This window comes from Carlito syrichta, unplaced genomic scaffold, assembly GCF_000164805.1.
Source record: "Carlito syrichta isolate Samal-C Ts95f unplaced genomic scaffold, Tarsius_syrichta-2.0.1 Scaffold161491, whole genome shotgun sequence".
In the NCBI taxonomy this organism is placed as follows: Eukaryota; Metazoa; Chordata; class Mammalia; order Primates; family Tarsiidae; genus Carlito; species Carlito syrichta.
Genome location: NW_007105587.1, coordinates 91,776 through 117,684, shown reverse-complemented (window position 1 = coordinate 117,684; position 25,909 = coordinate 91,776). Strand labels below are relative to the sequence as shown.

At 37.0% G+C, this 25,909-nt stretch overlaps 1 protein-coding gene across 1 annotated transcript in view; it reads right to left on the bottom strand.

Annotated features, from left to right (window-relative positions):
- Nucleotides 1-25,909, bottom strand: part of ATP8B4 (ATPase phospholipid transporting 8B4 (putative)) — a gene marked incomplete at its 5' end in the record, with an annotated part of 158,598 nt that overhangs the window by 44,239 nt on the left and 88,450 nt on the right. Inside the window, 6 exons of the mRNA XM_008051091.2 lie at nucleotides 1,245-1,468; nucleotides 2,012-2,195; nucleotides 4,975-5,122; nucleotides 19,558-19,663; nucleotides 22,049-22,160; nucleotides 23,436-23,600. Coding sequence (XP_008049282.1) covers nucleotides 1,245-1,468; nucleotides 2,012-2,195; nucleotides 4,975-5,122; nucleotides 19,558-19,663; nucleotides 22,049-22,160; nucleotides 23,436-23,600 — 939 coding nt within the window. The remainder of the gene's footprint in view (nucleotides 1-1,244; nucleotides 1,469-2,011; nucleotides 2,196-4,974; nucleotides 5,123-19,557; nucleotides 19,664-22,048; nucleotides 22,161-23,435; nucleotides 23,601-25,909) is intronic.

Below are 25,909 nucleotides of genomic sequence, written 5' to 3'. Positions count from 1 at the left end.
AACATGTTTAAAATACATTTCTCTCTGAAAAAATGTTTCCCAGAAAAAGGGAAAACTGTTTAAAACATATTTTCATTACAAAAGGCCTTTACTAACTTTCCTTAGCACACTTAAGAGCACAAAAAATGCCAAGATTTAATTTATAATCAATCTTTTTTAAATAAAATGATTGAAAAAAATGACTTCATAAATATCATTGACTCCAATGTCACTGATTAAACCAAAAAGGAAGGAGGAACAATTGAAGAACTCTCTGTGAGAGCTATGGTTACCATTTCATTCTCAAGGGCAATCCTTTCCTTTTGTTGTTGTTGTTTAAAATATCAGTGCCATATCTACATTCAAGTTTTTAGTAAAGTTTTACTCATATTTAAATGCTATAGTATTACATCTCACAGTTGTTAGCCAAGACCAAAACTTTTCTGATATCCAAAGTGTGGGGTTAAATACTATCCCTTAATTAACATGGACATGAAATGATATAAAAAATAGAATCCTAATTTATGAATTTGCTAAATTTTTTTGTTGCTACTAACATTATCTATAGATAAATTTCTAGCTGATGAATTGCTATTAAAACAGCCTTGATATCTGGGTGTCAATTACTTCCCCCGATTTAAAACACATTTTACTCTCAGCCCAGATACATCCAGTGTATCAAGTGACCATTTTCCCAATAAAGACACCTCAACATTTCTTGTTAGTGTTTCTCAGACTTCTGTTATAAATTAAAACTCTACATAAAGCTACCTGCCATCATATCAAAACTATTTTAATAAAAACTAAAAAAATCCATGGAAGGAGTACTCATTGGTTAATAAATAAATAAAATTGTAGCTAAATACAGTGGGTGCCAAAAAAGAGTATACATTTTAAGAAAGGAAAAAACTGTATTAAAATTGTAATGCTCAATATATACCAATAACAAAATATAAATACAAGTCACGTTTGACTTCTGAAATTACAAGAGGTACTCAAAGTGTTTACCATAAGTGTCCAGACACTTCTGATTATGGCAAACATCTCTTAACATTGCTTAAAATGTGTATACATTTTTTTGGCATTCCCAGTATATATTCTTCTTGAGTTCAAAGCTCATGTCAACTAACAGTTACATAATTGTAACACTGTCACTTGTGTCAGGCATATAAAAATGCTCTCTATTTATAAGTAAACAGCCATGAAGAAAAGTCATTTGTAATTCAGAGGGTCTTATCTAGGAAAGAAACATCCTTTTTACCAACCTGGGCTGAGAAACCACAGAAGAAACCAAACCAGAAATGCACAAGTGTAAATGCAAAATTCTTATAGAAGAAATAGCATAAGAATTTGCACATTCGGAAATAGGACCACCTTCCATGAACAAGGAGAAGCCTCTGGAGATATCTAAACTGTGCAAATGAATAGTCGCTGGCTAAGACCGCTTGTAGTCCTTCCTGGCCGCTGATGCCAACACCAATGTGAGCACCTACAAAAGAAAAGAGGGACACTTTCATTCCTAAAACAAAAACACAATCTCTTTTGGGAATTTGTCATTTATATATGCAAAACCTACAGCCATTGCAATGATAACTTTTTGCATATATTATTTTTGAAACACTTGTGATAGTTAAGTACTTATTCTAGCTTTACAGAAGAGAAAATTGGGCTCACAAAAGTTCAGTGACTTACGTAAGGCTTTGCAATTTGTAAGGGGCACAGCTGAGGTTAAAGTCATGTAATACAAATGTGGGTCTGGGGTTCTCTACACTGTAGCTACTTACTTCCTCAAATGTATAAGGTGAACAATGTCCTTTTCTAGCCTAAAAACACACAAATGGTTTAATTAAAGACAAAGGGGTCTTGTTACGAGTGCCAATAAGGTGGAAGCACTGGACCCAGAAGGAATCATTCATATTAGAAGCACTGGAAAAATTAAATTTTAATGCTATCTACAGATTACATGCTGTCAAATGCTGAAACTGAGGATTCTACATATGCAGCATGCCCCATGGAGCGAATATCCTCTTACTTTTAATCATGCTGACATCATTGGCTCCATCACCAATGGCCAAAGTGACGGCATTTCTGTGATTCTTCACCAGTTCAACTACTTGGGCTTTCTGAAGTGGAGTGACTCTGCAGCAAACCACAGTCTTACACATGCAGGCAACTTCTAAGAGATCATTCTTGACATCACTTTCTAGGGCATGAGCCTGTGTTATTAGGAAAAATAAATCCAGAAAAGAACAGGAAACAATAAATGACAGTTGCAATTTGGGAAGCAAATGCCTTGCTGCCACTGACTTCTTTTCTAAACCGCTTCTTTCACTTCGATAAGCCACTGTTGATTCAGGGTCACACAAGCAACACAAACTAAAGAAATGAGTACTGAATTCTCGCTAAGAGCCAAGGAATTGTAAAATAAAAATAAAAGACACTGCCCTTTGTGTGCTCCTTGCCACCTTATCATGCTGCACTGCAGAGATATAGTTAAATACTAGAGAAGTTCCAGAAACCACTAAAATTAGTGAAGACAATAGGCAGAAACTATCCACCATCTCACCAAGTTTAGAATGAACTACAAATGAAGGTAATTTGTTTGTCCTATGCGATGGGCTTTTTGTTTCCTTTGCATTGTTGTTTTGTATATCCAGTGTTTGTTAATGTGTAGGCAAGATGAAAAGCAGATGATCTGGGGTTTGGCCTTTGAAGAACATAGTAATTGAAACCAAGAGAGGCCAGCGCAAAAGAGTGGCATGTAACCTGTGTCTCAAACAGGGTTCCCCAATCATTTCCACCCTTATTTCTATCCAAATACATAAGTCTTTAGATATTCCAAAAAATTCCTGAAAAAGAAAGCATAGCCCCTTCCAATTAATTGTGCAATTTTTTCTAGAAAACATTTCACTGTACATTCTTTAATAAACAGGAATTCACTTAACCCTTGAGTCAGCAATATCTCTGAATGAATCTTTAGCAAGACATTCACAACCCATCACAATCTGACCCCTAAATTCCTTTTGAGTTGTATCTTCTACCACCACCTTTCAGTCTATGCCTTGTTCCCATCATGCTAAATTGCTTGTTTCCATAATTTTATAGGCTCTTTCTTGACATTGTGCCTTTTTACTTTTACTGTCACCTCCACTTAAAAATATCACTTCTTCCAGGAAGTCTTCCCTGATTTTCCCATAAGTAAATGAATTTCTGCTTCTATACTCTCAAAGCACTGTGTTCTTTCCTCTTTTACAATATTTATCATACCAGTGCATTATTATCTCACTCACTAGACAACAATCTCTAAAACAAGGGCCATGTTCTAGTCACATTTGTATTCTCAGACTCTAGCACTTTGACCTGGCATGCTTAATAAATGCTAATGGTATGAAAGAATGGATGGGTGAATGACTATAAGAACATAATTCTGGGGCAGAAAATTCTTATGTTCAAGCCTATAATTCCTAGGGGAAAATTGTGAGTTAGCAATTCAAATATTATCCACCTTTCTAAAAGAGCAAGTATGTAACTGGCTGTCTTGCCTGGAAAGTGTCCCTTTTCCCTTTTTTCTTCATTATCAACAAGTGAAAAACTAGGCTCAGATGCAGGGGGAGGTGAGGGAGGTCTAATTATTCTGTAAAGCATCAAAATTTAAGCAAATTGAATCATGATTTAAAAAACAAACAAAAGCTTCTGACTATACCAGCAAAAACATGGTCAATTCTCCTTAAGTGAAAAAATAACATTTCGTGGTTTCATGAACTTCAAGCTTTGAAGCTGAAGGGGTTCTTGAAAAGCATCTATCTTAGCTCTTTTCAACACGTTTAGAGACAGAGACAGAGAGAGTACGAATTCTGTAAGTTATCACCTGAGTACTCTAACCCCAACACACATTGGCTGTTTTGAACCTGAGTGAATGTCAAAGCACAACTTTTTAGAAACGCTTTCCATGTTGTGGTTCCTGGGAAATTCAGCTTGAAGACTACCAGCTCCAAGTCCCAGCCGACAGGCTTATAATTTTCAGTTGCCGTCCATCTGTGTCATGGAGAAGTTCGTGTCATCTGGACAAACTTTCAACGGAGCTTGGCCTGCAACTGAGCTCTGTAACTTTCCATGGTGTAGAAGGCAACACATCATTACGTCTGGACTCCAGCTGGATAATGCTCTAAGCACTAAGAGCTAACAGACAGCTGATCACAAGGGGGAAAACACAATATCCTTGTATCTAACTTCTTTTCCTCTAAGAAACTGTCTATAAGAAGATACATTTATTTTTCAAACTCCAAAGTGAAAGGTGATCATCAAAGCCAGAGAGAAGATGTGAGATTAGTCCTTTGTGCATATAAATGATAATTTCACTGGAGTGTAATCAGAGCTTTTATATTTTAAATCAGAAACTCAGAAGAAAATTTTGGTATTTGTTCAAAATTTGGAACCTGAACTACATTAAAAGTACAATGCAAGTTTATTCTATTACGACGAGAACCAGATTTCCTAATCAAAGCAAATTGTTTGGCATTGCTCTAAAATGCTGCTATTTAGAAAAACCACTAGAGGTATCTTAATGGCAATAATTTTGTGTAGTAATTATATGAAGGTTAGATTGTGCTCTGTCAGTCACAAGCATTAGCAAAAGCAATAATTGCAGTACACCCATCCAATTGCATTATTTTAATTAAATAACACTGAGCTGTGACACTTTCCATTAGAAAAGCACTTAAATAATACTGCTAAGTGGTCTACAGTAATTTACACAGGACTTATATTCTGTGAATTTAGTATTTTTTTGGCATCTCCCCCTCACTGTGGTGGTCCAAACAATAACGTATGAAATATATATTAGAAGGTTCCTTTCCCTTTGCAAACAGGAAATCATTGTGTAGGCCCGATGTCATTTGTTTGAAAAACACAAAAGGAGGACTCATTATGACAGCACAAAAGAGATGATTATTGGGGTGAAGAAAAATAAAGGACAAGAGCCTTAAGCGAACTCACCAAACTGTGGCCATTTATGATTAAGGCATAATCTCCTGTTACTGTTTCTTTTACAACAGAGTCCAGCTCCAGCTGCTGGTTTTTTTCACAAACTACATGGCCATTGGAAAAATTTCTGTTTTGTTCAAACAGATTTTCTTTTGCTTTCCTTAAAAAAGAGGAGAAAATCAAATCATAACAAAGTATACAGAGCATACCTATTAACTCTAACAAGAAACTGGCCTAGAGGCAATTTCATTTCGTCACTATTCAGTCTGAATATGGCATAAGATCCAGTTTCAGTAAGCAAGCTGTATAATTCTTTGTGATGGGAATACCATAGCAAATTTCCTAATTCCAGGATGTAGGAGGGTAAACATGATGAAAACAGAATCATCTCAAACGTTTCAAATTACCTAAAAGCTAAATCACAATCTTGAGCTGGGTTTGAACTAGGGGATCTTGATAGATTTGGTACAAAAGTTTGTCTGAGCGTCTAGAACTGAAGAAACATTATTGATATACAACATTGTTAGATAACAGAAAGTGAAAGACTATAAGACAATTGATGAAATCTTCTAGGATTCCAGGGCATCAGTATAAAAAATAAATTTATCAATTTGAGGTACAATGGCTTAAAACAGCAGACCTCTGAGAAACACATTTTTTTAATTTGACAATAAAAACAAAGCAAATGATGGTATTTACTGAATTGGCATAGTCATTGTGATATAATAGAACATTTTAAGCAAAAAAAAAAAAAAAAGACTCATTAGCTCAAACAATAGAGTAAATCTTCTGGGAAAGAAATTACAGACACCAAAGTGCAGAAGGTCGATCCAAATGGAAACTCCCTCCAAATGCTCAAGATCTAATTAGCAGTAGCTATAAAACAATCTTGCCCACATCCCATGCGTCCTTGCCGTTGAAGGGGAAGATTATATGGTGACATAGCACCCTTAGAAGTGGCATTCTATTGTTCTCTGCAAAATAGAAAGATGATGCTTTTAAAGGAAGGGAAATATCCTTTCCAAGGCACTTGGATGACAGGCTTTGAAGTAAGTCAGGGCAAGCAGACATGACTAGAGGAGCTTCACCCACAACCAGAGGACTACGCAGCATAGGTCACAGCTAACATTTTACAAAATGAGCACCCAGGAGAAAATTGAGAGTGAGAGATAGACCAGAAAGTGAATGTTTTGGCTTATGGCAAAATGAAATGGTTCCCCAATGGATCATTCTGTGTAGAAAACATTTACTAAAATGGCTTTTTGCTGAGACTCCTCTGAAGGAAAAGAATGTCCACTTACCAAAACAACCATTTTACCCCTCAGCTTTCTAATTATTTGAAAATGTAACACTAATTGTTTACATACTAAGTTAAAACACAAAAACAAGAAAACACTTTATCTTCTGGTTCAACATCTCCTTCTGCTGTCCAGGACCAAAATCACACCCTGCATTTAGAAACCCAGAAGTCACATGGTTCCAAGAATGATATCATCCATTTAGCAATCAGTTTGCAGAATCAAAGAAAAAGATTTACAAAGTCAGAGAGCTACGTGTGAAATTTAGGGAGTTACAGTGGGGAAAGGGAGGTAGAACAGACATGAAAAGTCGTTGTTTTAAATAGGAGGATCAGACTTACACATCAGATAACCCTGTCAGGGAATCCTCCTCACAGTCATGAAAATTTACAGTCTCATATACTGAAGAAAGTAAGGGAGACAAGTTCCTTAGAAATGAACATTTCTCTGACAGGGTTGCCGAACTCATAAATCGGGTCTCCAGAAAGCACCACAGGGAAAACATCTCCCGAGGTTTCCTTTTTAGTAAAGTTCTCACTCGCTGTATAAATGACTCAATCTCTGTTTTCCCCCCAGAGAATGAAAACATTCCAAAGAAGGGTGAAGTTCATGAAAGTATTGGCTGAAATTCTATTTACTTAAGATTTTTCTCCCTAAACTGTCTTCTTAACATCTCACATGAACCCTTTTCTAGGCAGAAAAGGGACAGTTTTTCTAGCTCTGCTGAAATTCCACCACACTCTCTCTGCACAGGCCAGTGTCTCCTGGCCAGATTGGACTCTCACATTCTCAGACCTTTGTCCATACTCTATAGCTGTCATTTCTTTTTCTTCCTGGAGTTCAGCTCTTCAAACACCAGCTGGTTCTCACAAAAACAATTTAATAGGAGGGGGGGAAAAAAGCTACACATAACTCCCTTTGGTGACTGTGAGCTATATGTTTCTGCAGGCATAACACACAATGCTTAACCACAGAATACAAATAACAAATGCTGAAACAAAAGAGTGCCTGTTTTTCCAAACTGTGTAATGAAGGGCAGTTTATTACAATGTTGGCATGCAGAAATGCATTAATAGTTGAGGCGACTGTGGCATTCACAGCCCCATGCCACCACAGGCACAGCAAAGCACAGTTAGGCCCAGGCTGGCTTGCATGCAACCTATAAAGAAGAAAGGAGATGAGAGGAAAAAGAGTCTTTTAGTCAGTCCTCTTAGGACACTTTATATTCAAACATGAAAAGGATCTGTTAAGAAATGGATTGAGGCCTTGCTAGACTCTGGCATGGCCCTGTGCTCTTTGAGCGATGGCTGCCACCATGCTTCCTGGCTTTGGTCCTCTCCCCCACCTTGGGGAGGTGAATCTTCTCTCCCTCTTCTCTTTCTCTCTCTAATTTACTTTTAAATAAACTATATTTTTAATCTGAAAAAAAGAAGAAAGAAATGGATTGAGACCACAACATCATGTTTAAGAGAAGACAATTTGGACTTTGGTACAAAAGCTAGAACTTTGGTCTTAGAACCTGGACACCTGGGTTCACATAGAAGGTCTGCGTTTGACACCTCATGTGCCCACAGTTGAGTTATCTGACCTCCAGCCACTTGATTATTCTGTGACAGACTCACGCCTAGAACTTAGGTCTTCAAATTTCTGGTTCTTGGTCTATCACTCCAAACTTGTTTACACATAGAGTCAGCCGCAGGGCAGCCCCTAGGTTGGACTAAGATATAGTGTCAGAGGGGCAGTTCAAGGACAGAACTACCCTGCCAACAGTAGAAAAAGGGAGAGAGTACATTAAAAATGTGATTTCAGTCCCCAGCTCCATTCCTTACTACCTGAGAAACTTTTAAGACAGTCAACCCTTAACAAGTTTCATGGAAATCAGGGGTGGGGGACCAGCCAATCAGTTAAACTGGTACCCCCAACAAGTCAAAATAGTCAAAATAGATATTGGCTATGAAAACTTGGATAGCTGCATCAGTGTGTACTAAAAGATCTACAAGATGACTTAAGTGCCTGTAAGTTTTATAATTGATGAAGAAATTTAATCTACCAAAATATTTTACCTACATGACTAGAAGTTAGCAATTAGCACCAAGGTGTATTTTATTTGGCCTGCACAGTGTTTTAAAGAACCTCTATGACTTTATGGTCAACATGATATTCTCCTTCACCAAAGGCCCCACTACTCCCTGATATCTTACAGACAGCCCAGATCACATGACTAATGTTACTTGCCTGACCCTGAAGCCATCTGTATTTGAGAACCCTGTTCATAAAAACATATCATCTTCCATCAAGTAGGTGTTCAAAAGATAGCAATGCATTTTGTTGATTAGAGGGAATATAAATTCCTAGGTATATCATTGGGATACTTCTCAGAAAGAGCAGCATCACTTCATGGCTTAATTAGAGGACATGAATTTTTCTAATAACAAAACATGTGATCAATGCTACAAAAATGTAAGATGGAATGGGTTCTCCTGTCAGAACAAACAAAACTACATTCTCAGTCTGTTTTCTTTTGGACAGAAGACATATGTATTGGTGACATGTAATCAATGCAGTAACTTTCTGAGAATCCATAGCAGGGTTTAATTTTGGATTTCTGGGCATGCCCTTACTATTAAAGCTATATGGCAGCAAAATTAACCCAGGACTCAAAGTGTCTAAAATGGTCTCATGACACTACATTTGAAATAAGCTAAATGTATGATGTGCATGAAAATTACACATTCATGTTTATAAAATTATCTAAACACATTTGACAGGTTTAAATATAAGAATTTCGGGCATGTCCTTCCAATAACTACAATCACTCAAATTCTGTTTTTTTTATTACCCCTCCCCCCTCTTTTTTGAACTCCCACTGAACTCAAAAGCATAACATAAGAAAATGGATTGGTGCAAATTTATAATTTCTATATTTCATCTCCAAAGCTATGAGTTTAGATATAAATTACTGAGATTAGGATCATAGAGAGGACCTTTGAGCAATAGTTTTCTTGGATGCCATTCTCCCCCAAATCCTAATACTAAGCAAATATACTATAAATGTATTGATTTCTCTTATATAAATTTTCTACCATATATTGCCTTTCTGTCTCAGACTCTAAGAGTGAAGTTACCTCTAAGTCTGAGTTGAAATAAACATTATTTACCAGTCAGCTGAGCAAGATGGCCTCAAGGGTACTGAAATATTGCATCTAGATGGACAATTTTTATTTTTTCTATCTGAATATTTTTCTTCTCATTAAAAACATTAGAATGACTTTTTAGCTCTTATTCTAATTGTTAAAACATTACACAAACACTATTACAACCTCAGATAGCACAAAGAGTCATAAAGAAGAAAGTAAACATGATCCATAACTCTGTCACCCACAGAGAACCACTATATATGTTCTCCAGAGCTTAGTAGGTAGGGAGGTAAGCAGATGTATAGTGTTTTATACATATATGTATGTACACTTATACATATATACCTTTTACAAAAAAGTGGATCACACTATGCTTGATGTTTTGTAACCTCATTTTTCACCTAACAAATATATAATGGACATTTTCCAATGTCAATAAATAAGAAATCACTTTTAGTGACTGCACAGTATTCCACTGTAGTATATATCAGAGTATATAACAAAATCCTTCATGTCTGGGTATTTAGACTATTTATAATTTCTACTATCATAATTAATGCAGTAATAAATATTTATTTGCATACAAATTTTTATATATTGTTCACTTATTTTATTAAGTGATATTTCTAGAAGTAGGAATCATTGGATCAATAGTATGCATATATATAATTTTGAAATATATTGCAAGTTTGTCCTCTAGAGAGTTTCTACCAATTTAAACTTTCAACAACAATATAAATAATTCACATTTCTCCATATTTCTTTCACATAATGTTAGTTGTATTATCTATTTAGTCAACCAAATCTAGCTGGTTTAAGTCTTAACATTAACCCAACCACCCCTTCTCCAGCCACCACCAGGACCACAGGTGACCTTCTCAATTTACTTAGAAACATAGCTTGTCTCAGGGGGATCTGACAGAGCCAAATTCAGAAGGGTGAAAAAGGAATCAATTTTTTGCTTTTTGAACACCAAAATAGATTCTTGAAACTCATAGCAGCAGCAGCATTCTGAATTTCAGTGACCCAGAATTTCATTAATCATTTTTTTTTTAAAGAGAGAAAGTTTCTTCAATTCTCAAAAGACTAATCCCTAAAGAAATCAAAGCATACCAGAGTAGAAACAAATTACTTTTTCTTTATCTCCCATCTCAGCCTAGGAAAGAGGAACTTTAAAGAGGACTATAGATATTGGTAAGTGGCTAAAAGAAGCCTGGGTTCTGTCTCACACCCTGGATTGGTAGTAGATGAAGAAGTCAAGTGGGTAATGGAATCCTCAAATAAATTTTGGGGAAACTGAGTATGGAGTCATTGCCACTTTCCACATAGGTACAGTGACACAGGGTAGCAGAGTCATGGGTTTTCAGGAACTGAAGTGGCTATGTGAAAGCACAAGTCTTCTCAGACATGGGAAGATGAGAAAGAGCAGGCACAATTTTCATATTTCCCAGGACGATGTGGAAGTCAGCCAAGAGGGAAAGTCAACAACCCAAAGACAGCAGATACCATACAGGAACACAGAAGTGGGAAGGGCTAGATGCCAGTAGGATAGACACTGATGAATAGAGACAGGTGAGACAATTGTGCGTCCCAGACTTGAACTAAATTTAACTGAAAGTGGCCAGTTTAATTGTTCTGTCATCAGGCAGAAAAGGGATTCAAGTTCAGTTTTAGAAAATTTAATCAGTCTCTGTTCTTGCATGCCTGGGTATAGACTGGGCTGTGAAAGTCAGACAAGCTAGCAATGACAAAGCCTCCCTCCACTTCGCTTCACCTCCAATGAAATTTCAAGTCCTATTCATTCTACCTCCAAAAAGCTGTCAATTCCATCCCACTCTTTCCTTCCCTGCTGTCCCAGTCTTACTGCCCTTATTATGAAAATATTGATAAAAGTAGTCCTTGTTGGTAGAAAGATTGGGATCAATGATTGAAGGAAAGGGAAAGGGGAAAGGGAAGAAGTAGAGAAGGGATGAGAAAGACAAGAAGGAAGCTCATGGGGCAATCATAAAGCTTTAAGTTCTTATCTTATTGAATCCTTCAAATAAAATAATCTAAAGGGTAGATATTTAGAACTCCATTTTAACATATGAGGAAACCAAGCAGAGAGAGGTTAAATAACATATCAAAAACCTCCCAACCAGCCTGTAAGCATGAAGCTGAGATTCCAACTCAAATCTAGTTGGCATGAAGTCTATACTCTTTCTCCTACACCTGCTGTCTCCTCTAGAAATTTATTCTGACTCTAGTTGCTAATCTGGTGTCTGACTAATTACTCAAGTGAAATAGTGAGATGACTCAACAACTATTTTTTATTTTTGAGTTGGAGTCTCACTCCATCACCCAGGCTGGAGTACAGTAGCATGCTCACGGCCACCCCAGTGTTGACTTGCGGGGCTCAGGCGATCCTTCCACCTCAACCTTCCAAGTAGTTGGAACTACAAGCATATGCTACCATGCCTGGCTAATTTTTTTTAATTTATTGTAGAGATGAGGTCTCACCAAGTTGCCCAGGCTGGTCTCGAACCCATGGGCTCAGGCAATCCACCCACCTTGGCCTCCCAAAGTGCTGGGATTACAGGCTTGAGCCACCATGTCCAGCACTATATTTTTTAGATTAAGCATTTTAAAGAGTAAGAATACATCTAAATTATGTTTAGGGAAACACATGGCAAGTGATCAGGGAAACAGGCTCTGAGACCAAGCTGCCTAGATTCAAATCCCAGCTGAACCTCTGACTAGTGACACAGTGCTCTATGTACTTCAACTTCCTAATCTGTACAACAGAGAAAATGATAATGCCTACCACCAGTTTTCTTGATAAGGAAATAAGACAATACATGTATACTGATTACAATACTGTTCCTTCCAGGCACTGTTTCAAAACATTTAGCAATAGGCTTGTTAAAAACTCAGTCTGCTTGCCTCCATATTCCTTCAGCAAGAGTCATTCTGAATGAGAGGGGAGGGGCTTCAAGATGGTTGACTAGAGACACCTGGCAGTCACCTCCTCCACAAAGAAAAAACAAAATAGTAAGTAGATAATCACACTTTGAATATATTATCTAAGAGAGAAAACTGGAATTCAACAGAGAAGTGACAGGAAACACCTAAAAGAAGGAGAGAGAAGCCTGCTCATCTGAGACTGGCTAGGAGCCCAGAGGGACTCCTCAGTGAGAAGAAAGGGTAAGTGAGAGATTCCCACTGCAGATTCCTCTGGTTCTAGCCTACCCCACACACAGCCACCACCTGGAGCAGGAGAATGTGCTTTCCAGTCTTCTGCCTAAGGCTGCTGCAACTAAAGGCAACTCTACCCTCCACAGTAGCAGAGCCACAGTGTCACCCTCCCACCCAAGCACTCCACCCTTCCCTTACCTACCACAATCAGCGTACATGCATCACTGGGGAGCTAGAAGACAGATCCTCCCAACCTGGCTTTGCTCCTGACACCCAGCGCCTAAGCACATCATCCAGGGGGATTATTCTACCATATCTACCATTGTTGGCACCTGAGCATTCCTCTTAGAGGCCTGAGGATAGTCCCATCAAGCCTGTGGCTATCATCACAGCTAACACCCATCCACACATGCCATCCGTGGACTCATCTGACTCATTCAATCTGTGGTGACCACCATCAACACCAGTGTGGACTGATTGGGAACCAGAGAGTCGCCTCACCACCGCTATGCCATTGCCTATGCCATGCCTGCTATGAGGGGCCCAAGGATCCACTCGCCTGCCCAGTCCATTTTTGCCACTGTTGGCACCTGAGAAAGCCTCCTAAAGGCCCAAGAATTGGCTGATGAGGACCTGCTAACACCAGTGCCAGCATATGCCACCCTTGGGCCCAAGGACATGCAGGCTCAGCCTGCCACTGTTCCCATTGGGGACTAAGGACTGGCCCACATAGTATTCTTGTTCCCAGGAAAACTTTACCTCAGCCTCCATTAACAACCACACAGAAAGCTACTGAGGAAATCAGAGACACCACTGACTTTATTTACAACTGAAGGAATGATACAAAGACTATGCTACTTCACACACCCAGAATCATTGCCAAAGTGTCCCAACCAACCAACACCGTAGGTACATCATCAAGAAAATGGCATCCCCTACAAAACCAAATCTAAGAAATTATAAGAAGCAACTGTTACAACATATGTGCAGATATCAATGTAAAGATACATGAAACATGAAAAATTAAGGAAATATGACACCAAATAAATATGATACCAAATAAATCTCAGAAGAAGAATTTTTAAAAATGATATTAAAGAAGCTCAGTGAGACACAAGAGAATATAGATAAATACCACAAAGAAAGCAGAAAAACAATGTAGGCTATGAATGAGATATTTACCAAATAAATAGATATCATTATAAAAAGAGAACCAAACAGAAATTCTGAAAATGAAGAATTCATTGAATAAAATTTAAAAATATATTTGAGATCTTCAGTAATAGACTAGATGGCAGAAGAATTTGAAGAGAGGTTTTTAAAATAAAAATAATTTTTTAAAATGAACAAAGACTACATGACATATGGAATGCCATAAAGTGACCAAATATATGAATTATTGGTTGTAAATGATTTAATTTCCAATTAAAAGATAAGCTGGTTGTATGGATTAAAAAATCATGATCCAATTATATACTGCCTACAAAACATGTACTTCACCTGTAAAGACATACATAGCTTGAAAGTAAAGGGATGGAAAAAGATATTTATGAAAACAGAAACCATAAGTGAACAGGATTAGCTATACTTATAACAGATAAAACAGACTTGAAGTCACCACAGTAAAAGATGAAGAAGGTCCTTGTTTAATGATAAGGGATCAATCCCACAAGAGGATATAACAATTCTAAATACATATGCACTCAACACTAGAGCGCTCAGAAACATAAAGCAAATATCACTAGATCTAAAGGGAAAGGTAGACTCCAATATAATAATAGTGGAGGACTTCAATACCCTACTCTTAACATTAGACAGAATACATAGACAGAAAATCAACAAAGAAACATTGGATTTAACTGGGCTTTAAACCAAATGGACTTAACATTTACAGAACATTTTATCCAACAGTTGAAGAATACACATTTTTTTCATCAGCACATGGAACATTCCTTAGGAAAGACTATATGTTAGGCCACAAAACAAATTTCAATAAATTTTTGAAAGTGGAAATCATATCAAGCATATTCTCAGACCACAATGGAAAAAAACTAGAAATCAATACTAAGAGGAACTTTGAAAGCTATACAAATATGTGGAAATTAAACAATATGCTCCTGAATGACCACTGGGACAATAAAGAAATTAAGATGGAAGTTTTAAAATTTGTTGAAATAAATGAAAATGGAAACAAGTAACCCATGAGATACAGCAAAAGTAATGCTAAGAGGCAAATTTATAACAATAAGCACCTACATCAAAAAAGTAGAAAGATTTCAAATAAACAAATCTATTGATGCACCTCATAAACTGGAAAAATAAGAACAAACTAAATCCAAAATTGGCAGGAAAAAATAATAAAGATCAAAGCAGAGCTAAATGAAATAGGCTAAAAAAATACAAAGGATCAAAAAAGTTGGTTTTTGAAAAGAAAAACAAAATCAATAAACCACTAGTTAGACTAAGCAAGAAAACAAGAAAAGACCCATATAAGCTAAATCAACAATAAAAATAAGATATTTACCTATTTATTATACAACTGATATCACAGAAATACAAAAGTTCATCAGAGACTATTATGAACAATTATACACTAGCAAACTGGAAAATCTAGAAGAAATGAATAAATTCCTAGACATATACAACTTTACAAGATTGAATTAAGAAAATAATAGACAACCTGAACAGATCAATAATAAGTTACAAAAATGAATCAGTAAAAAAGACTCCCCCAACAAAGAAAAGTCCAGGACTGGAAGGTTGGTTTCATTGCCAAGTAATACCAAACATAGAAAAACTAATAAAAAGTATCCTAAAATATTCCCCCCCAAAAATGAAAAGGATGAACTTCTGCCTAACTGATTTCACTAGGACAACATCACCATGATTCCAAAACTAGACAAGAACACAAAAAAATGAGAAAAGTACAGCCCAATATCCCTGATGAACATAGATGCAAATCCTCAACAGAATAGTAGCAAACTGAATCCAATAGCACATCAGAACGATAACACACCCTGATCAAGTTGGGTTTACCCCAGGAATGTAAGGATGGTTCAACAATCAAATCAATAAATGTAATACATCACATCAAGAGAATGACAGACAAAAATCATACGATAATTTGAATAGATTCAGAAAAAGAATTTGATAAAAGTCAATATGCCCTCATGATAAAAACTCTCAACAAACTAGACATAGAAGGAATACACTCTAACATAATAAGCCATATGTGAAAAATCCACAGATAACACATCATACTACATGGGAAAAAGCTCAAAGCCATTTTTCTAATAACTGAAAAAGACAAGGATGCTCACTTTCACTACAACTATTCACATAGTACTGGAAGTCCTAGGCAGAGCAATCAGGCCAGAGAAAGAAATAAAAGGCATCCCAGTTGAAAAAGAGGAAGTAAAATTTTCCGTTTGCAGATGACATGATCCTATATTTAGAAAAACCAAAATTCCTTCCAAACCTCTTAGAACTGATAAACAAACACAGTCAAGTAGCAGTATACAAAATCAACATAAAAACTCAATAGTGTTTCTATACACCAACAAAGAACTAGTTGAAAAAAGAAATCAAGAAGGCAATCCCATGTACAACAGCTACAAAAAAAAAAAAAAATTACTTAGGAATAAATTTAACCAAGGAGATGAAAGACTTCCACAAGGAAAACTACAAAATATTGATTAAAGAAGTTGAAGAGAACACAAACAAATGTAAAGACACCCCCATGCTCATGGTTCAAAAGAGTTAATATTATTAAAATAACTACACAACCCAAAGCAATCTATAGATTCAATGAAATCTCTATCAAAATATCAATTTCATTTTTCACAGAAACAGAGAAAAAACAATTCTAAAAAGTATATGGAGCCGAAAAGATCCCAAATAGCCAAAGCAATCCTGAGCAAATCGAACAAAGCTAGAGGAATCAGATATCTGATTTCAAAATAAATAACAAGACTGTAGTAACCAAGCAGCATGCATGGTATTTGTATAGAAATGGACACATAGGCCAAGTGTACAGAATAGATAACCCATAAATGAATCCACATATTTACAGTCAACTGATTTTTAACAAAAGTATCAAGAACATACATTGGGGAAAGGACACCCTCTTCAATAAACAGTACTAGGAAAGTTGGACATCCATGAGCAAAAGAATGAAACTAGATCCTGCCTCTCATCATATACCCAAATCAACTCAAGCTGAATTAAAAATCTAAATATAATACCCAAAACCATAAGTTTACTAGAGGAAAATACTTTAAGACATTGGTCTGGGCAATGTCTAAGACCTCAAAAGCACAGGCAACAAAAACAAAATAGGCAAATGGGAGTATATTAAAGAGCTTCTACATAGCAAAGAAAACAATTAACAGAGTGAAGAGACAACCTATTGAAAGAAGAAAATATCTGTAAACTGTTCATTCAACAAGGGGCTAATATTCAGAAAATATAAGAAACTCAAACAACTCAACGGTAAAAAAACAAATAATGCCATTAAAAAGTGGGGAAAGGACATGAATAGACATTTCCTCAAAGATGACATACAAATGGCCAACAGGTATATGAAAATGTACTTAACGTCACTAATAACCAGGGAAATGCAAATCAAAACTATAATGAGATATCATTTTACCCCAGTTAGAATGACTTTTATTAAAAAGATGTGGAGAAAGAAGAATTCTCATACTCCGTTGGTGGTAATGCAAATTAATACAGCCATTATGAAAAACAGTACGAAGAATTTTCAAAATACTAGCAATAAGACTAGCATATGCCTTAGCAATCCCACTACTGGATATTTATCCAAAAGAAAAGAAGTCACTATATCAAAGGGATACTTGTACCCCCATGTTTATTGCAGCACTATTCACAATAGCAAAGATATGGAATCAGTCCAAGTGTCCATTAACAGATGAACGGATCAAAAAATGTGGTAGATATACACAAAGAGATACTATTTGGTCATAAAAAAGAATAAAATCCTGTCATCTGCAGCACATGAATGGAACTGGAGGTCATTATATTACATGAAATAAGCCAGGTATAGAAAGACAAATATCACATTCTCACTCATATGTAAGAGCTTGCAAAGTTGATTTTATGGAGGTGGAGAGTAAAATGATAGATATCAGAGGCTGTGAAGACGGTGTAAGAACTAGGGGATGTGGAAAGGTTGATTAATGGGTACAAACATACAACTAAATAGAAATAATGTTATAATGTTCAATAGCAGAGTAGGGTGATTTGTTAACAACAATGTATTGTACATTTCAAAATAGCTAGAAGAGAAGATTTGAAATGTTCCCAACACACAGAAATAATAGATACTTGAGATGATGAGTATCCTAAATACCCTGACTTAATCATTACACTTTATATGCATGTAACAAAATATCACATATAACCCATAAACATGTACAAATATTATGTATTAATAGAAAAAGAGTCAAACTCCTCATAAAACAAAAGGTCATTTAACTAAAAGGATTTTCTTAAAATAAAAAAATTGAATTGATTAGCAAACAAATTATTAAGTTTCCCCTATAGGCTTTATGGAGTCTATCATTAAAGTTATATAAATAATAATAATGAAATTATATCAGCAATAATTCATTAAATTTTCCTGTTTTTATTTGGAAAAGACATATGCAATCTCCAGTTATGGCTTCTAATAGCAGTTTCTTATTCCAGGTAAAACAGAGAAATTGGGGGATTTTGTCTACAAGTACTATCAATTAGTGGTGTTGACATTTAAGACTTTCTTTTCAAGGTTCAGGAACAAAGGTTTAATGATGGTGACATATTAAAAAGCCATAGTATTCTACTGCTATGTTGAAGAAAGGTTAGTCCCCTCTAGAGTGGAGTAAATAGCAAGCAATTTGTCTCTAAATCTTTAATCTGTCTGGCCAGACCCAAGGCAGGTTGAGTTTAGAGAAACTACTCCAAGCACCAAGCCAGCAAAAATCGATGAAAGACAATATTTTCTAAAGTTCTAGGAAAATAATTATGCAAAATTTTGATAATGATGCAAAACTTAAATTTTGATTTGTTGTAATGGAAAAAAGATAAAATAAACCGGTATATATCAAGAAATATTAATTCTGGCCAGGTATAGTGGCTCATACCTCTAACCCCAACACTTTGGAAGGCTGAGGCAGGAGGATTATTTAAGCCTAGGAGATCAAGGCTGTGGTAAGCTGTGATTGTGCCACTGCACACCAACCTGAGCTATAGAATGAGACTTTGACCGTAAATAGATATAGATGACAGATAGATAGATAGATAGATAGATAGATAGATAGATAGATAGATAGATAGATAGATAAAATTGCCCACTATTAACTTCAATCTCAGTACTTATATATTTTCTGGTACTATGTAACAGTTACACCAATTTCACAGTATTTTATTTCTCATATGCAGTATATATCTGGGTTCAATAGTAACTATGCCAAAATATCTATTTTCTTTAATGCTGAAAGACTCCATTCCAAGTTTATATGCTATCTACTACAGCTGAGTTTTCCAAACTTATCAGATCACAAGCATCATCTAGGTGTTTATTAAGTACAAATTCCCATGTCCCATTCCCTGGAGAGTCTTAATTTGTCCGTCAGAATGAGGCTATGGAATTGGTGTTTTTTAACAAGTGCCTTCATGATGCTAATCACTCCCCACCACACAAAAGCTAGCAGGTACTCACCAACGAACAATGTTAAAGGACAACTCAAGATAAGTGATTTCAAATTCTTTTCTTGAAATACTTGGGAAATGTTGGAGGCATTGATTCACTGTCGATATCAAACTTATCTTAGTTTGGCACCAAAATGAATGGAAGTTTAGGAAACATGCAGAAAGAGCTCTCTACTAAGGATCATAGGAAACCACAATATAGCTTTCCAGTTCCTCAACTACCTGATTTTTTTGCCTCCCTCCCTCTGCCCTTCTTTTCCTCCTTCAACTCTTACCTGAGTTCTTCTCTTACTTCCACTGCAGTATTTCCTGCTATCACAAACACATCATTCATGTCATCAGTTAGCATGTTGCAGGCATAACCAATGTTGATAGCAGTTTCTGATATATAAAATAAAGCCCATCTCAGTGAAAATATTACTTCATAACATAAGCACATTTGTATGAAAGTTTTGAGGCCATAGCTGTATACTCTTATGGTCTACAGGTGCTCTTAATGTTAGAAATAGCATGATTGGTGATAAAATGGAAGCAACTCAGAGAGAAATTCAAAGACCTGGGTTCCCTGATCAAATTCACTACTTGCTAAACCCATGAAGAAATAGCAACATCTGTGAATGCTCAGCCTTCTCATCTAGTTTTCAAAATAACCTTTTGATTCCCAGATTAGCATTCATGAAAATACCCTAAGATCTTGTAATATAATGACATATGTAAATATAAAACCCTTGACCAGAAATCCCAAATACTGCTTTGGAAGAACTAAAATATTAAACTTAGTTGATACTCAATTCTTATATGGGAGGCATATTGGAAAAAAAAAAAAAACTTGGCTGGGCAGGGTGGCTCAAGCCTATATAATCCCAGCATTTTGGGAGGCTGAGGTGAGGGGATTACCTGAGCCCACGGATTCAAGAACAGCCTAGGCAACTTGGAGAGACCTCATCTCTACAATAAATCCAAAAATTACCCAAGCGTGGTAGCGCGTGCCTGTAGTTCTGGCTACTTGGAAGGTTGAGGTGGAAGGATTGCCTGGGCCCAGCAGGTTGACGCTGGGGTGGCCATGAGCGTGCCACTACACTCCAGCCTGGGTGACAGAGTGAGACTCCGACTCAAATAAAATAAAATAATAAAAATAAAAACTCACAAAATGCCCAGTTGAACAACAAAAATGCTCTCACAAAATGTTTATAGTTCTCCCACACACAACATTGTCATTTTTCTGTGAAATGTATAGAAATTTGCAATTTGACTACCATCTCAAAAACCACCCAGCACTAGAGATTTTGACATTGGGAAGTTCTTCTCTAATTTTATACAAATATAGCCTAGAAAAATTAAGTAAATCCTTCCATCTTTTTTTTTTTTGAGTGGAGTCTCACTCTGTCGCCCAGACTGGAGTGCAGTGGCCACTCTCGGCCACCGCAGCCTCGACCTGCTGGGCTCTGGCAATCCTTCCACCTCAGCTTTCCAAGTAGCTGGAACTACATGCGTGCGCTACCATGCCTGGCTAATTTTTGATTTATTGTAGAGATGAGGTCTCGCCAAGTTGCCCAGGCAGGTCTCGAACCTGCGGGCTCAGGCAATCCACTCACCTCAGCCAAATCCTTCCATCTTTAATAGAGTCATTTGATTCTAACTCTATAGAATCATTAGACTCCAGCTAAGATTATGAGGTTGTTGGTTTTGTCCTAAATCAAGGAAGACCGTTGATAAAATTTCAGCATATGCTTTATATAAGTCACAGAAACTGAGGCTAAATAATAGTAAACTCATGGATATTTGTGATAATTGAACTGTACCCACTGATAGACATCAAACTCTAAGGAGTCTCTTTCTAGGTAATACACTCAATGGCTCAACCATCTACTGTTTACTTCTTTGTGAACAGTGATTTGGAGAAAGATAGAAAATTTATTTATTACACCTGCAAATCCCCCAATACTCTTAAAAAAAATTAAAAAGCCTAACAAGTAGATAAAACCTTAAAAATAGGTATGTGCCAGTTAATTTCATATTTTCAAAATCATTTTAGTTTTAATCATTACTATGTTAACAATAAAACCTGAATGTATTGATTCCCTTTTCTTTCTTAGAAATACAATATTCTGACCACAATGACTCTTTCTCTGATGACTTGACATTTTGTTATGCCTGAAAGTGGGTCAATTCTAAATGTACCATCACATGGGCAGTCCTGGAATTCAGTCAGGTTGCACTGTTACAGCTGTGGTGGTTGTTAAAATACCAAAATATTTCCATAAATAAATTTCCATAATTGTTGATAAACAGCTGCTTCCGTGAGCCTCTCCAAAGGCTGCCCACCACCCTGACCTCTCCACCAAATTCCTCAAAATTCCCTACCATTACAAAACTAAAAAAGTAACCCAGGGTATCCAATGTCTTGCTCCAACCTAAGATTTGCAAAGTTCAGTTCTGTGCCAATATCTGTCCTGATTGAGGGCAGTGCTTATATAAGCCCTCAATTGCTAAATATTTTTTAAAGCATTTTGCCTAATGGGTGGAATGATTATATTCAAATGGCAGTTGGATTGAAACTTAATGGCCCCAAAATATATACTGTAGAAGGTATTTTATTAGTTGGTTTTGTCTGTTTTTAAATTGTAGACTTTTGCAATATATTAACTTTCTTTTTTGCATTTCAACTCTTTTCTATGTGGAGGACTGGATGAATATATGAATTAAAATTTTATAGAAGTCATCTCCCCCTTTTCAAAATATCAACATCATCCATTTCCAAATTACCTTGTTTGTCTCCTGTTAGGACCCAGATCTTAATATTGGCTAGTGATAAACTTGTAATCGTTTCAATAACACCCTCTTGTAACTTATCTTCTACAGCAGTGGCACCTAGTAGCTTTATTGAAAAATAGAGAATGCCTTATATTAATGCATGGAAACAATATTCACAACATCTATGGCTTTCAAACACAGAGTTTGGAGGTCAAGAAACATGAATTGAAAACAGAAATGATGATACACTGACGTAGCAAGCACCCTATTATGTGCAAAAGTGGATAGGGAAGGACCTCAAAAGGAAGTTCCTAACTCAAGTCAACTTAATAGCAAAGATCTTGGGAGTTAGGGTTTACATGAGGGGTCTGATATGTCCAGATAATATAATAGCATAAACAGTCAGAAGCCACATGGGCCACTAAAGACTTAAGAACTCCTCAGCTGCTTCTCCACTTATATTAACAATAAAGAGGCCGGGCTCAGTAACTCAGCCTGTAATCCCATGCCTTTGGGAGGCTGAAGTGAGAGGATTGCCTGAACTCACAGGTTCGAGACCCGCCTGGGCAGAGAGACCTCATCTCTACAATAAATCAAAAAATCAGCCGGGCATGGTAGCGCATGCCTGTAATTCCGGCTACTTGGAAGGCTGAGGCGGAAGGATCGCCGGAGCCCAGCAGGTCGAGGCTGTGGTGGCTGGGAGCGGCCACTGTACTCCAGTCTGGGCGACAGAGTGAGACTCCAACTCAAAAAAACCAACAACAACAACAACAAAGAGGTCCAAAGGAAAGCCCTCAGCCCACAGACAGGAAGCTAATGACAGAAAAATAGTCATTTTCCAATATTAACAAACTGGCAGATGCCATAAACTAAAAGCAAAAGTTCCTTAGGGATTTTTCATCCAAAGATGAACAAAGCATGTTCCCTATTACTTTATAATAGCTAAGCTCTCTGGCTACTGGGGCCTCAGGGAAGAGTGGTTTCTGACTAGATCATGTTATAGACAGCAAAGATATCATTAGAATCTCATGATCCTGGGATGGTTTAGAGCTATAATCTCATTCTTCATAGCAAGTTTCCCTAGGTCATAAAGCAGAGAGAAGAAGAAAAAAATAAATAACATCAAGGATACACCAGAGGTTGACAAAGAATAGGGAGTCTGCTGTCCTCTGCTCTTGGAGAAATTCCAATTACATAGGCTAACAGAAATAAACCTCTAGGTTCTCCAGAACCATATGTGATAAACCCAAAGCCAACATGTAAAGCATGATTCAGTGTTCGAAAGAGTAACATCTGCTGTGTGCAAGATAATTTAGCCAATGGCTAATTCCTATGCTAGATCTCTAAACACATACTATCCTTTCTGTAAACACAAGCCATCATGCTTCTAAACTCATACCATCAAATCTCTTTCAATTTCTTCATACAGCCCAGCTATCCGTTCATCCCTCTCATCTGTTGCAGTATTTGCATCTTCAAGCATCTTATACCACTCTTTAAAGTACTTGTCATCCAGATCTCTATATGCGATGGCCAAGGTTCGAAGGCCTTCCCCTGCAAATTCCTTCCAGAGAAGACAAAGAATTAGGAACCATCAAAAAAACAATAAGCACAGCAATAACAACAACAATGGGTAAAAAGGTTTTCATATAAATTTATTTTGTCTCCAGAGCACTGGTTTGCTCTCCCGACTTTCAACTTTTTTATAACCTCAGAAATGGAAGATAATGTACATATTTTGTATTTTATTTCCACGAGATTAAAACATTCAGAGGAGATAGGTTTCTCCCTAAATACTGAAATGACTGATGAAGTGTCATGGTTGAGAGGTGATCAGCGGTGCTCATGACAAGATATCATTTATAACCATCTATATTGGTTTCCAATCTGTCCTTGCCTGAAGGAAGCATGTCTGGCCATGAGAGGCACCCAATGTGTTTTATGGCCCTTGGCTTCCAGTGAAAAGGAAAGGACCCTCAGAGGAGTCATAGCTCTCAAATCAAAGACAGGAGGTTTTCCGGGAACTGCAGCATGACATCCCACCAAAGTCCTATTGTGTTCCTCCTAGCAATATAACCATGCCTATAGTTAAATGAGTCCAAGCCAGGTGTGATGGCTCATGCCTTTAATCCCAGCACTCCGAGAGGCCAAGGCAGGAGGATTGCTGGTGCCCAAGAGTTCAAGACCAGCCTGGGCAACATAGTGAGATTTCATCTCTAAAAAAAAATGAAAGAAAATTAGCCGGGCATGATGACACACGCTTGTAGTACCAGCTACTTGGAAGGCTGAGTCAGAAGGATTGCCTGAGCCCAGAAGGTGGAGGCTGCAGTGGCCATGAGCCTGCCACTGCACTCCAGACTGGTCAACAGAGTGAGACCCCCAACTCAAAAAAAAAGTCCTACTTTGTAAATGCTTAACAACTTCCTTATAAAATTCTAAAAGTAAATAACAAACGAATACATAGATGTTAAATAGTCAGATAATAGAAATTCAAGTATATTACTTAAGTGTATAATAACTAACCTCTAGGAGAAAGGGGGAGATAAAGGAATAAAAGCTAATATATAAGTGGTTACTTCTGGGAAGCAAGACAAAAAGTGGAGGCTGATATTTTTTTTTAGACTCTTCTATGAAACTTTTCACTTTTTGCTATAATGAAGTTTTATTTTAATAATAAAAATGGTTTGAGATTTTAAAGATACCATCATCAAATCAGATTAATTTTAAAAATTATTTTCTAGAAACTGTATTCTATAGAGTTAGTATTTAATTAGTTAAGCTGATTGACTGTCTCAGTAAACTGACAATCTCAAATGATCCATTTGGTGCTTTATCCTAATAAGAGAAGGGGAAAAATAGGAGACTGGATGTTGCTAAGTGTCTCACACAGCCACAATAACTAGAAACATGCAAGTTGCTTTGGGGTAAGTGCAACAACAACAAAAAAAAAACCTCCCACTTTGCCTATGCCCCCAGTGGTCATTATATGGGCCTCTACACTGCAAGCTAAGCGTTTTTATAGCCATTTCTGCTCCTTTAGGCATTGCCATTGAGTATGTCTCTTCTCTGTTGTGTTTAGGCTTATGGTACAGATGTACATTTATGATCAGACACAGGTTAGACTGTGACATATTCTAATTAGGTACATAGGGGAATAAAGTCAGTGCATGCTGCAATGAGGTGGCTTAACCCAGAGAGACTATGACAAAAATTATCCAAATTTATCTCGTAGGAACTTTGTGTATTGCAATCACATTTTACAAGCTTTGTCCTTCAAGACCACCACTGGATCCCCTACTGATCTGAATATCTAGTTACTGCCTTATAATGATCTTTTGTCCTCTTAATTCACATACTTTTTTGCCTTTAATTTGCAACCCCACTGCTTATTACCAGTGCCTTCCTCTCCGTTCTGCACAATAGTGAATCAACTCTAAGACATAACAAAAGGGGGCAGATGATTTAAGTTATTTAATTAGTGCACAAAACACAAGTTTAACCCTAAGTGAGCATTTGAGCAAGGTCTTCTTCTATCATGAAACAATTCAAAATCAGTAATTAAATACAAATTTAAAATCTCAGAATCTAGAAGCCAAAATAAAGTAAATGAAGCAAATAGCAAGCTAAACTGATATTACCTGGAAAAAAAGTATTTTGCATAGAAATGTAAAAAGCCGGGCTCGGTGGCTCAGCCTGTAATCCCGCGCCTTTGGGAGGCTGAGGTGAGTGGATTGCCTGAGCCCGCGGGTTCGAGACCTGCCTGGGCAGCGAGACCTCATCTCTACAATAAATCAAAAAATCCACCGGGCGTGGTGGCGCATGCCTATAATTCCGGCTACTCGGAAGGCTGAGGTGGAAGGATTGCCAGAGCCC